The following is a 14,365-nucleotide window of genomic DNA, read 5'->3' on the forward strand; positions in this document are numbered from 1 at the left end:
CTTATAACCATCCACACTAAAGCCAGGAGTGCAACCAATGTACCCTTTCCTCCCAAACACAGTCTTGGAGAATGTTCTTACTCTGTAGTTGGTATGCCTTATAAAGGGAAATTCCATACTGTTGCATTTTACAGTCACAGTGTTAGGCTCTAACTACAAGACAAGTACCTGGCTTGGCTTGTAGCCTACTAAATGTTTTTAGACTACCTCTCCTATCGTCCCTCAGCATTGGCAATGCTAGTTGGCAGTGATGGAGGATACAATCTAACAACATCTGGAGGACCACTGTTGACCACCCCATCTAAAAAGCCCTAATTTAATTCTGCACTGGTCAGTTTAAAAACAGGAACGTTTAGCACAATACAAACTAACCACAGTTTGCTTTTGCATTAAAATCAGTAGTATTTAATTGTAAGATACGTATGCATAAGATGACATGGTCCTTTTATGATGTTTGTGGCTTTATAGCCATGCATGCTAATTCACCCATTCAGTGAGAACCACATAAAAGATCTCAGAATTGCACTTACTCTGGGTTCAGGTTTATACTTACGTATTTCAAAAACAAAACCACTAATGCTAAATTGAATTCTATCATAACAGCACAAAGTAAAGTTGCTTCTTTTTCTGTTCTCAGGCTTGCATTCAAGCACAAGTCTATGGAGCGTATCACACAGGGAAAAGGAGGGGAGCGGAGCAGATTGCTCCCATCCTTATCAGGCAAAGATTATCAGACAATGTTGTATTTATTGTGTCGTTATCCGATCCTTATGCCGTCCTTATCGCACGAGCGCAAAGATTAAAGCACGGCGTTGTGTTTATCCCATCGTTCTCCCATCATTGAGGTGGAATGGCCCCATAACTTTGTATTAATGGAAACTTCCATTACTACAAAGTCATGGGACCATTCCATTTCACCAACGGGAGAAGGATAAGTGTGGCGGAATAAGTGGTTTGAATGTTGGACTAGTACCACATAACCACATTGCACTCTTTGACTGCTCTGGCTGCCTCCTGTTGCATTGTGGGGTTTGTAGTTCAGTGAGGCCTAAGAGCTCTCTGGCTGAGAAGTCTAAATGCTCCCCCTTAAACTGCAAATCCCAGAATGCAACGGGAGGCAGCCAGAGCAGTCAAAGTGATATCGCAGCGCTATAAGAGTGCAGTGGCCTGTGGAGACCAGGGTCAGCCATGAAACACCTCCTCTCTAGATGGCGCATGAGTATAAATCGATTATCGCACTACACTTGTCCCTCCACATTCGCTAGGGTTAGGGGCACAAGACCATGAATACAGGAAAAACTCAAATAACAAAAACACCATGTTTTTACTTGAGAGGACACCTCTCTAGGAATCTCTAGGTCCTCCAGTGAAACTCTATGGTCAACTGCCAACAGACACTGGCCATAGAACTGCGCTGGAGGAGCTACAAAGGCCTAGTGGCGTATTCTCTCTAGGAATCCCTAGGGCTTTCAGTGCAACCATAGAGTTGTGCCGGAGGACCTAGATATTCCTAGAGAGAACGTATTAATCAAAGCCGCAAATGTCAAAGCTGCAAATGTGGAGGGATGAGTGTACAGTGGTCCTCAAACTGTGCTCTTCAAGGGATTTTGGACTTCAGCTCCCAGGATCCCAGACTATTGGCCAACATGGCTGAGGCTTCTGGGAGCTGAAGTCCAAAATCTCTTAAAGGGCACAGATTGGGTAACCACTGCACTACACTTGTCGTGGTGCTATTTCACTTTTACCGCTCTGGCTGCCTCCGTCCTGTTGCATTTTGGGGTTTGTAGTCCAGTGAGGCCTAAGAGCTCTCTGAACGTTCTAAAACGCCGTTCCTTAAAACTCCAAATCCCAGAATGCAACAGGAGGCGGCAGCCAGAGCAGTCAAAGCGGAACAGCATTAGAACAGCTACAAGAGAGCGGTTGGCGTGTGGAAAGACCAGGGTCGTCTATGAGGCAAGCAAGAGGAATCCCGAAGACGCCTTCCCATTGGAGCATGACCTGAGGCTGATTTGCATAGCCACGCCCTCCCTTTTTTATTTTGCCTCGCGTCGCGCATGATTGAAGGAACCACCATGAGAAAGGGGCGGGGCTACATAGCGTGCCGTGCGGGCGTCTGCCGCTCTGTTGCATTGTGAGGTTTGTAGTCCAGTGAGGCCTAAGAACTCTGTGTGTGAACACTCTAAAACGCCGTTCCTTAAAACTCCACATCCCAGAAAGCAGTCAAAGCGGAACAACAGCTCCCGTGAGGGGGGCGGGACTACATTTCCCAGCGTGCCGTGCGCTCGCGGAGAGGAACAGGGTTTTTGTTGAGGAGGAAGAGGAAAGAGAAGGGAAGCGGCCCGGCCGGCCGGCGTCTTGCCTTGTCCCTGGGCGGCCTCTGCGCGGAGAGTCGATGCCGTTGCCGTCCGCTGGGCCTTGGCCGGGGAGGCGATGGTGCTGCTGCTTCCGCGGCGCAGCTCTCTGACGGGGCTGGCGGTGGGGCTCTTCGCCGTCTACGTGGCTCACACCTGCTGGGTGATGTACGGCATCGTCCACACGCGGCCCTGCCTCGCCTCCGACGCCCGCAGGGACGACGGCTGCATTCGGCCCTACCTGGCCAGGAGGCCCAAGCTCCAGGTGAGGCAGGAGGCCCCGGGGACAAGGCCAACAGCAGCACTACCCTCTTCTGCCATGCAGGAACTCCCTGCCAAAGCATCCCCTGAGACAGAGGGCCATCAGACTCTGTGACTGAGGAGGGAGCAAGCTTGTTTTCTGCTGCTCCAGAGAACAGGAGCCGGAGCAATGGATGCAAGCTCCAGGCAAAGAGATTCCAGGTCAACATTAGGAGGAACCTCCTGAGAGTACAGTGGAAGATATAACCTTGGAGTGTAGTGGAGTCTCCTTCCCTGGAGGTCTTTAAACAGAGGCTGGATGGCCCTCTGTCAATGGGGATGCTTGGATGGAGAGTTCCTGCATGGCAGAACTAGGTGGCCCTTGCGGTCTCTTCCAACTCTACAATTCTATGCTTCCCTGAGCCTAAGAGACTGTGACTTGCCTAGTCCACCCAATGAGTCAGATCCTCAGCTCAGCCAGGAGGCTTTCGACCCAAGGAAGATGGCTCCTGCCACACTGGAGCAACAATCTGGTTTGACACTGCTTTAACTCCCACTTATAGATAAATCGGTCTCCGATCCGAATCAATGGGTCAGTTCGAAACCAGAGTGTGGTTCCCACTACGTTTGCCCCGGTTGCATTTTCAGGCATGGAATCGCATCGAAACAACCCACTTGTGGTTCACATTCACGAACGAATCGATTAAAAACGATTCGCTTCCAGCCGGCCGAAGGGGAAATTTGAATCGATTCCGATCCGCTTGTGGTTCACACTTGTGCGGAATCGATTCGTTGAAAAAGAGGCGGGGGGGAATCGGCGTCAAAAAGACTCAGGTTAAATGGGTCTGGGGCAAGCCTCCCCTTTCAGAATCGCTCCAGCAATGCAGATTAATTGGGAACCATGGTCGTTTAAACTGGTCTGGTTTAAAAGGTAGTGGGAATGAGGCCCTGGCTCCATGCTTTGGGATCCTAGGGTTTATACTTCGGTGCAATGCATCTGAAACAAGGAAAAAACCCGATGATGTGAATATTCTCCTCAGAGCCATTGTGGCAGTGCTTTAAGTGTTTTACTGTCCTTTTGTTGCTTGATGTTGTTGTGTCCCTTGTGACCCTAAGGGGAACCTATCATGGGGTTTTTCATGGCAAGATCTCCTCAGAGGAGGTCCCCTGAGGCTGAGAGAGTGTGACTTGCCCAAGTCACCCATTGGCTTCCATGGCTGGGTTCAATCCCCAGCTCAGCCAGCAGGCTTTGTATCCAAAGAAGTTGGCTGCATCCACACTGCAACAATAATCCACTTTGACACCACTTTAACTGCCCTGGCTCTCTGCTCTGGCTTCCTGGGGTTTGTAGTTGAGGCACATTCATAATCTCTACAAGGCTTGAACCTCTATCAGCAATGAACACTGAGGTCCAAAACACACTGCAGAAATACGTAATCCAGTTTGGGACCGCTTTAACTGCCCTGGTCTGAGCTAGGGAATCCTGGGAACTGTAGTTTTGTTCTGGCGCTGGAGTTCTCTGACAGGGAAAGCTAAACGCCTTGCTGTTAGTTGTTAGCTGCTGTCCAGTCAGTGACCAGGCACGTCCTCCTTTTTCAAGACCTGTCCTCCATTTCATCCTTCTGTCCTGGAGAAATTTGAAAATTGATATTTATATCAGCGCTATTAGTTTTTTTATTTGGGGATGCCCTCCGTTTTTCTTGGCTACATTTCATGGTGCCTTGCCTGCCTTTGCGGTGAGGACACCTGGTGCCTCCAGTGGACCTTAACCCTGAAGATGAGTCACCTCCAGACTCTGCTTAGGTCCTGTAGATTCAGGCCCATGACCTCTATGATGGCGTCTCTCCATTCGGGGTTTGGTCTTCCTCACTTTCTAGTACTCTCTCCCTTCCCTAGCAGTTTATGTCTTTTCTAGGTGGCTTGTGCACCTCAGAAATAAACAATAATCCAGGCTGACACCACTTTAAATCCCATGGCTCTGAATGCTATGGCATTCTGGGAACCCTAGTTGCGGCACCAGAGGTCTCTCTGTAACAGAGAAGGCTAAATGTCTCACAAAACCTTTGACCCTTCTTGGCAACCTTGTGGATGAGACACCACCAAGCCCCCATGTCCTCCATTGCTCTGCTCCTGTACATTCATACCAGTGACCTCCCTGATTGAGTCTATCCAATTGGCATGTGGTCTTCCTCTGTTTCTACCTTTCTGTCTTTTCTAAGGAGTCATGCCTTCTCATGATGTGGCCAAAGTAGGACAGCCTCCATTTGATCATCTTAGGTTCCAAGAAGATTCTTTCCACTGAGCCATTTGTTTGTCTTTTTGTCCACAGTATCCTGAGTACTCTTCTCCAGCACCACATCGCAATTGAGTTTATTTTTCCCCCTTATATTTAAAATCAGGGGCATCACAGTGCATTTCCCACTGTGGTCATAGGTCATTTCTACTTGTACAGTAGTCAAACATTTTGGCTACACTGGAGTATCAGAGAAGAGCAGTTGCAAATTTCTTTCATTGTAAGGGCTGTCTAAAGGAGAGGGAAACAGAATGACAGAACAAGTGATGTAGGGTGAAACAGACGGGCAAAATAAAGTGGCTTCCGGCTGCTTTGAAGCAAGGTGGTGATATGACATATGCCTCCAAAGCAGGTGGAAACGGAAATGAAGCTGGCTCTGGGGCTAAAAACCAGTGGAAAAACAAGCCAGGATACTCCGGCTTAGCTCAGAAAATGTGTATCTTTCCTCCTGCATTAAACAACCTGGCGCCAGTGCGAAGCGGCAGCAAAGCCAACAAACTAAAGTGCAACAACTGCAATGGATGTAATTACAACATAATAAACAAGACAGTCCAATAGGGGGTCATGGGGAGAAGGAGCTATGTATGGGGGGTCTCCATAATTGTGCTTTACCAGTGTATCACATGCACACTTATGCACCAATGCACTGTACAAGTGGAGCATCGCACGTGCAACTGTGTGGCCAATCAAAGGGGCGGCCATGCAGTGGGATGTCATCTGGGCAAATGTGAGAGGTACTTGGAGGTCGCAGGCAGTGTGTTTGTGTGATGATGTGCATGCATGGTGGAAGGCAACAAAAAACATTGCCCAGCCACGCCATGCAGTCTACCTGTGAGCATTCAGCCCGCCGTTGGATACTGAGTGTCCCTCCCTTTTTTCAAGGAGTTGTTCTCTATATCAGTATGCTGTGCTGCCAGAAACAGAAAGTAATAAATATTAGTCCTGTTAATTGGCATTCATAAGTAGAAAAATGGGAAGGAAGAGATCTATACATTCTATATTGAACTGTAGAATGATTTAGGAAGGGAACACAATGACATATAGTCCCCATCACCCCCAGACCCATCTATAACTGTGTAGATTGAAGAGGCGTCATGAAAAAAAACCAAGCACACCACAAAAAGAGAACAGTATTTAAAAGAATTGGTACAGCTATCCAAATGTACACTGGGACTTTGGTATGCACTGCGGTTTGGTTTCAGGAGCCCTGTGGGTACCAAAATCTGTGGATGCTCAGGCCTCATTAAGTACAATAGCATAGTAATATAGTGTCCTTTGTATAAAATGGCAATATCAAAGTTTGCTTTTTATAAAATATATATTCTTCTGAATATTTTTAAGACATGGATGCATGAATCTGTTGATAAGAAAAAAATCTGTTGATAGAGAGGGTCGACTGTATACTTTTGCAGAGGAAGGTAACTTCCATCCTTCAAACACCTGACAGTCCTGCTGGTGGTGGGGAAATCACAAGCTGAGACGTGGTGATCAGTCAGAGGCTGGATTTGGATGACCTGATGAGCCAAGGAACAGCAGGAACCCTGGCTTGTTGCCTACAATTAATTTTCTAGTGCATGCTGTTTGTTCAGCAGAAGCAACCAGACAAATCTTTATTTCTGTTTTGTTTATTGTGTTGGCCAAATGTAGGTCTTGTTTTCCCCTTCTCAATGTGTTTTTCTCCCAACAAACCAGAGGAGGACCCCCCCCCCAAACAAACCATGGATTGCTTCTCTGGTTTGTCTACAGGGAAAAAAGAGACTAAGAGTGGAGGGAAGCACTTGATTTCAAACCAACAACACAACAAAATACAGAGCAGAGTGTCATGGTTTATTTAGCATACACCAGTACACTTCTAGTGCATGACAAATTTGCCACTGTCAGGTATTGTGAAGCATGGATGTCCCTTCTGCTTAGTGTTGTCCCACAGTGCTGAGGAGAACATTGAAAGAAGGAAACCAGAAAATATACATAGTATGATGTTTCTCCATCCCAGGTGTGGAATGAATAGCCATGCCATATTTATTTATTGAAGAGACTTACACCATAAGGTTTCTGTCTCAAAACAGCCACATAGGGTGATTTATAGTTAAGCAAGGAATAAAGCAATAAAAACCATTAAAATGGATCACAATAGAGGGAAGTACTCAGTGAGAGTATAAAACACAAGGAAGCTTTAAGGCCAAATGCTTGCTGGAGCAGAAAGATTTCCAGAAGACAAAAAATGCCAGGGATGTAGGGAATTGGGCCTTACATGATCCGCCTCAGGTGTCCTGACATCCTGTGCAAAATCTCCCCAGCTGATCGTAAAATGCAGGCAAGCACATGTGGGAGAAGACAATCTTTCATGCACCCCTTTAAGATGGTTTCTCTGTTTCGGATATTGCTAGAACAGTGACTACATTGCAGCTATGCTGCTCAGCTAACAGAACGACATCCTCTAAATTAAGTAAAATCTGTACACCACAGTCATTTTATTTATCTATTGAAGTTACGTTCCAGCTTGCTCCCAAGATGAGATTCAAGGTGGTTTACCATAATTTTAAAAGGATTTGGCTAAAACATTACTTTACATAAGGGATTTTAGTTACATGACAGAGCACACTACCTAACGGTTTGACTGTGATCCTTCCTAGTAGAGGCAAACATCATTTTGGCATCCACCTTTGGTGACCCTTCTAAGCCTTCTGAATCTTCATGAATTGTATGTTCTCAGCTTTCCCATGGTATGGACCCACTTCTCTGTGCCAGTCAAAGCAGGGATAAGGGACAGAATACTAAGGTTAGGATCATCCAAACCATTGTATGGCTGTGAAGAGCTGGACAGTGAAGAAAGCAAATAGAAAGAAGATCAACTCATGAGATGTGGTTCATCCATTGCACTCAGGGTGTGCTGACCCCTGCAATTTCCCCAAATGCGGGAAACTCGACTGCTGGAGTAGAGTGTGAAGGATACCATGGGTGACCAAAAAGACAAACAAATAGGTCCTAGAAGAGATCAAGTCCGAATCCTCCTTGGAAGCCATGGTGACTAAACTGAGACTGTCATACTTTGGGAAGGCATTAATCATTAGAAAAGACAACAATGCTAGGAATGGTGGATGTCAGTAGAAAGAGAGGAAGCCCACAAGCCAGATGGTCTGACTCAATCAGAGATGCCATGGGTCTCAACCTGCAGGACCTGAGCAGAACACTAGGAAATAGGGACTCTTGGGAGATGTCTTATCCATAGGGTTGCCATGAGTGAAGGTTGACTGAAGGGCAATTAACAACAACAACAACAACAACAAACCTTAGTTCAAGTTAAACAAGCCTATGAAATCTGATTATTGTACATCAACCATATATTATGGCCCACCAGTGCTCAATAACTTCCTATTACTAGTGCAGCAAATATGAAGGCAGAAGAAGCTTAGTAAGTGGGTTGTCAGTGCTCTTCAGTTTGGTGAGACCTGCTAGGGAGACCTGAAAGGGAAACTGAGCCATTAAGCAGTTTTTTCTCTCCTTTCTTCATTTTGGTGAACACATGAGGGACAGGGAGGACTAGCAGCATACGTGGGTAGCTTGCAGTCCAAGATATAAAGACAATAAATGCTCTAGGGTGGTTAGGAGTACAGCTTGTACCCTTTTTATGCCCAGCTAGCAAGGTAACATGGTTGAAATATATCTTTGTAAACTCATTATCTCTTTCTCTTCTGTTTCAGCTAAGTGTTTACACAACCACACGATCAAATATAGGTGCTGAAAATAATGTCGATCTGATTTTAAATGTAGAAAATTTTGATGTCGAATCCAAATTTGAAAGGTATGAGGAATTTATTTGTAAAGTATCTACAAAGCAATTTCCTTTGTGCCCCTTGTATTCAGTCAAGCCTGTCTTAAGTACTTGTAAGTCCCATTTATTTTAGTGGCAGACATAAGCATGTGTTTAATCCCTCCCATTGAACTAACAGTGTCTTGAAGTTGTTTAACTTTGGGAAGATTATCTAGGCTCCTGAAAATTGACTGGCCATAATATTTTATTTTATTTAAAACAAGTTTTTAATTTCTTCCCCCCCCCCCTCCATTGAGGTCAAAACAGTTAGCAAAAATGATAAATAATCTGGTTAATTTTAAACCCTGATTTGTAGCATGTGTACTAAGAGGCAAATTAGTAAGTCAAATGGACGTTAATAGGATTTTCTTCCAGATGATGTGCATAGATTGTAGCTCTAAGCTTGTCCAGTTTGATTTTCCAGTTTGTACTCAGAGTAGGCGGAAAGGCCCCTACAAACTTTAGCTTGGATTTCTAGCAAAGCCTAATATTTGTGGTCACCATCAACCCCTCTGTTTACTGAGTTTTATGGCATGTGCAAAGAACAGAGGAAGGAGTTTCTCTTATGTTGGGCCTCCATAGAGGCCTTGCTGCTGCCAAAGGAAAGGAACACACTTGGTGTCTTTTATGGTAGTTTGGAGTAAAGCAAGAGATGTAGTTTAGGATCATGCAGAAGTTTACCAATCTCCTGCTGCTACATCCTGCACAATTCAGCAGGAAGGAGATTTTTTTTTTCATCTGCCCAGTTCAGAAATAGAGAAGTTCTGTTTTAGTTCTATCTTCTCTAAACCGTCTTTAGAGGTGTTTGTCAGATACAAAAGCTAAACCACTTGTAATTCTAAAATAAAAATGCTTACATATTGAAATGACTCACACTATGACTCAATCAGGTTTTTTGGGGGGGGGGGGTTGGCTATAATTCATCGAATTTGGTGCTACTCAGAAGTGGTGGTCCATGGATTAGTCCTTGTCTGAGAACCATCAACTTTGTTAATTTTCAGGAAAGGAAGAGCCAGTTGTAGCTAATGGTCACAAATGTGAAACCGGTCACTGGCAACTGGAAAATGAAGAAAATGCCTCAGCCTCCCATATTATCAGTGCTTGTGATGCACTGACATATCTAAATTCACTTCTAAAAGTCTCAATTAATTGAATGGGCACAGAGGGGACATTTCACTTTCCATATTTAAAATGCTATTATTATTTCATTATTTAAATGTCACTCATTGTGTTTGCAGTAAAAATGATATCGCTGAACCTAAGGCACAGTGTAAACCTTGTTTTTATGTTTCTGGTTTTTAGGACAGTTAATGTATCTGTACCAAAGAAAACACGAAATAATGGCACATTATATGCCTACATATTTCTTCATCATGCTGGAATGCTGCCTTGGAATGATGGCAAACAAGTGCACATAGTAAGCCCTCTGACCACATACATGATACCAAAACCTGAAGAAATTAATCTTATCACAGGAGAATCTATCACCCAGGTGAGCTTTTTTTACTTGTTCTTTGCAATGTTTCCAATGAATAACTCTCTGTGTAACAGTACAGTGCAAAGATGTCATTTGCATAAAGGCTGAGAACATTCTCTTTCTTGGCTGAGAATCTGCACCTTGAAGATACAAATTCTGGAGAGCACTCAGCAGAACTCACAGGAAGAAAAGAGATATATCTCTAAGTATAGATTGTTGTCTTTATTTTGGAAAAAGCCCAACGTGCTTTGATTCAGTGGCCTTCTTCAGGGGGTGGTTAGAAACAAATACAAATGTAAATGTAAAATTAAAAATAGCTTTAAGCACTGTGCAAATATTAAAATATGTTTTGAAGTTTTATGGGATTTTAGAGGCACAAATCTGGCCCCTAGACCACCATAGTTGCCTATCCCTGATGTAAGGAAGAATCACCCAATGGCTCTCTATTTCAAAATGTTAAAATTGCATGCTGTGAATGTAGATTTCAAAAGCCTTGCATTTTTTACTTTTGTGTCTTTTTTTTTAATTGAAAAGCAAATTGAAGCAGAAAAAAAGCAGACTTATGCCCTAGATGAGCCCGTGTCACATTGGAGGTCCAGATTGACCTTAAATGTTATGGTGGAAGATTTTGTCTTTGATGGATCCTCTCTCCCAGCTGATGTGCACAGATACATGAAAATGTAAGCTAATATTGATGGTTGCTTGTCCTAAAGCCATTAAATATTTGAATTAGATTAGTTGTTAGAAAAGAGGCAGATTGTAGAATGCTGTAGAAGAGATAGTTCTTAGAGAATTTTTTTTAGTACGTGACCTTTTTGGAAATGTATTTTAATGGATTGGAGGTTTGCTGCCAGTTGTAGCACTGCAACTAAATCATTCTCACTAAAGCATGGTAGTTGTAGGATTACTGTAACTGCATCCGCAATGGAGTAATAATCCAGTTTGACACCACTTTAATTGCCATGGCTCAATGGTATGCAATTCTGGGAATTGTAGTTTGTTGTGGTAGCAGGACTCTGACAGAGAAGGCCAAATATCTCGCAAAACTACGATTCCTAGCATTCGATAGCACTTAGTCATGGCAATTAAAATGGTGTCGAACAAGATTATTTCTCCAGTGCAGATGCAGTCTATGTGTGTTGGCTAAAATACTGAATTTGGACCAGAATAGCCTTAAACAAATGAGCATCTCACAATCTAACTTTCTTTAGGAGCTGGAGATAAAAATTACATAACATTGTTTATGTGGCCCTGAGCTGCTTAGACTAAGGCGAGATCCAGATGTAATAGAGTTAACTGTGTAGAAACAGGAAAGTTAGACAAAGTCCCAGTGTCGCACCCAAAATCCATAATGATTTTTGCCTTCGGAGTTAACAGTCTAAGTGACAGGTACAGCAAGGGGCCACTGTTGGCATGCTCCCCTTGAAAGATTAGTGGAATTTGGTTTGCAATTCTAAAGAGATCCTGTCTTAAGTACATTCCACTTCTGTACACACTGGTTCAGAGGAGGGAATTACAGTACAGTTTTTCCTCTCTGTCATTTAAGTATTCAATCTAGCTGTTCTACAGAGAGGTTGTTCGCTTTGTACTGAAATATATTTATGGTGAAATATTTATTTATTAAGTCTTGAAACTCCTGTTCCAAGGCTAATGTCTTTACAATAAAATTCTTTTTTTAAAAAAAAAAATAGGGTTCAGTTGGGCAAGACAGTGCATTATCTCCCAATATTATTTATTGATCAACTGAGTAACAGAGTGAAAGATTTAATGGTAAGTTTTGTTTATTTATTAAAATATTTATAGTGCAACCTTTCCTGAAAGATCACAGTGAGCTACATTCAATAGCACAACTTAGAATAATTTTAAACAATATGCAACAATGTAGAACAATTCAACAAAATTTTAAAAAATCACAGTGCAGATCAGAAAATATATAAAATAAAATAAATCAACAATAATTTTATTTTATATATTTTCTGACGTTTTCCATATGACTATCCCAGGTGGCTTACAATTTAATCAAAAACTGAGTAAGTTATAATAGACATTTTAAAATGTTGTAATAAAACAAAACAACTGAATTAAAAAAAATATTTCAAAACAAATGAGGGAGAAAATACAGCAAATGTACGTTAATATTTAACCACTATCCTCTTTCTGAGTAAAGATTAATTTCCACCAGGGTTGGAATTATTTAAACTATTGTTGGAGTAAGTGTTGTTTTCATAATACTGCTCAGAAGATAATTTAGAGATTATATACATTTTTATGAATTGTTTCTTATTTGATTAAATGAATATATTTTTAGATCCTTAATAATCTTTGTGTAATACGAGAAAGAAAATAATATTTAACATGTTAAACATCTTAAATGTACCTTCCATTGTTAATTCTTATTGAATATAATAATTCTGTCCCAGTTTTCTGTGACATTTTGCCTTTAATTCCTGTATTAAGGTTATTTATCAACTATGTTTCATGAATTTGTTTTCTGTTTTTTCTTTTGTACATTGCTACAGGAATTTTTTAAAGTAATACCTTTTCTCTAAGCATTATGTGATCCTTGCTTTTTGCATACAGTTAGGAAAACAAGTAAAGTCTTGAAAAAGATGTTAACATTAATCGTGTTGTTTATTAAAACCTAATTCAGATTATAAACCGTTCAACAACAGAACTGCCACTTACAGTGTCATACGATAAAATATCCCTGGGAAAACTCAGATTTTGGATCCACATGCAAGATGCTGTGTACTCTCTGCAGCAGTTTGGTAAGCTTCTGCTTCTGTACAAATTTTTATTGCATGAGCGGTTCTTTAAAATTTCTGCAATAACAGTATTAAAGATTGCAAATGCTTTTCAGTTTTGGATATTTAATTTTTATATTAGTCAAGATAAGATATCATTTTCCAGTTTAGAGACTGTATATGGTGTCCTGGTTCTCCTTTATTCGTACCCAGTACATATACACAGCAAAGATGTAAAGGTGAAACTCTTCCTGGTTTTTACTACTTTGGACTGAAAGGAGGGCAGGCAGATTGGCTTAATGTCTCTCCATGTAAACAATGTGCTGAACTTAGAGGAGATCATGAAAATAAGACCTAAATTCCTGCCTCATTCCTCATATGGGAATCTTTATTGGGAAAGAGTACAGCTCCCCACTTTTGGACTGAAGTTGCACTGTGTTTGCAACAATTTATATTGGCAGAGGACAAGTTTGGATCATGTCATAAGTACCAGAATGGGTACAGCCCAAAGGCAGGTGGGATTTTGTTTTGCTTCATTCAGTGAAAGATTGATTTCACTCAGCAGCCTGTACTCAACCATGTCCTTCCAGTAGTGCAGATCAGGTAATTTTACCTAAAGAGGTAGGAGATGTATGGTTTTCCAAATGATGTTGGCCTGTAGTTCTCATCACCCCTGAGTCATGGTGACTGAGGCTTATATCATTTAGAGTCCAACCGTATGTTGCTTACCCTAAATATAAAGGAAGAAATAATGTGTGTTGATAATCGCAAATCAGAAATACTTAGAACTATAAAAACATCTTGAGCTCTATGATAAATCATGTATTTTCTGTTCATTTTTCTAGGCTTTTCAGAAAAGGATACTGATGAAGTCAAGGGAATTTTTGTGGATACAAACCTCTATTTTCTTGCTTTGACATTTTTTGTAGCAGCTTTTCATGTAAGTGGATTGTGCAGAAGGAATCACTAATAATTGTTTTTTGACATTATTGCTCCTTGATACCTAATATAGAATTGTACAACTTAATGTCAAAAGGAAACACAAGGTAATTAATAATTTCCCATTGCCTTAATTCAGGGCACCTCCTGGGGACTTTTCCAACTCTCAGATTCTCTGCTGCTGAATTTTGGTAGCTAAGGTGATGGTGTGATTAGGACAAAAATGGAATGGGAGAAATATACAAAAGAGGAGGCAAGGAGTCCATGAGCCTGAAAGTTTCTGTCTTTAAAAAAAAAATCCTGGACTTCTTAAAAGCATGATGATAGAAGAGGAAAGAAGAGAAAAGTGCATGGGAGTATATAGGAAGCTAACATGTGCTAGCAAAAACATTTGTATTTGAATATATTTTCAAAAACAGATTTTCTTGAAGATGTATCTCTAAAATACATCCTAGCAGGTGAAACAGTGAGATCGTCTGACAATTGAACAGACAGAGAATATTTATCTTT

At 41.8% G+C, this 14,365-nt stretch overlaps 1 protein-coding gene across 1 annotated transcript in view; it reads left to right on the forward strand.

Moving 5' to 3' along the window:
* The first annotated feature begins 2,123 nt into the window (after positions 1-2,123).
* The window catches only part of CLPTM1L (CLPTM1 like), a 29,257-nt gene continuing 17,015 nt past the window's right edge, over positions 2,124-14,365 (forward strand). Inside the window, exons 1-7 of the mRNA XM_042461900.1 lie at positions 2,124-2,616; positions 8,586-8,686; positions 9,998-10,187; positions 10,707-10,852; positions 11,864-11,942; positions 12,823-12,940; positions 13,762-13,856. Of these exons, the coding sequence (XP_042317834.1) occupies positions 2,431-2,616; positions 8,586-8,686; positions 9,998-10,187; positions 10,707-10,852; positions 11,864-11,942; positions 12,823-12,940; positions 13,762-13,856 (915 nt within the window). The 5' untranslated portion in view covers positions 2,124-2,430. The remainder of the gene's footprint in view (positions 2,617-8,585; positions 8,687-9,997; positions 10,188-10,706; positions 10,853-11,863; positions 11,943-12,822; positions 12,941-13,761; positions 13,857-14,365) is intronic.

The sequence above is a fragment of the Sceloporus undulatus genome, chromosome 4 (assembly GCF_019175285.1).
Source record: "Sceloporus undulatus isolate JIND9_A2432 ecotype Alabama chromosome 4, SceUnd_v1.1, whole genome shotgun sequence".
Classification (NCBI taxonomy): domain Eukaryota; kingdom Metazoa; phylum Chordata; class Lepidosauria; order Squamata; family Phrynosomatidae; genus Sceloporus; species Sceloporus undulatus.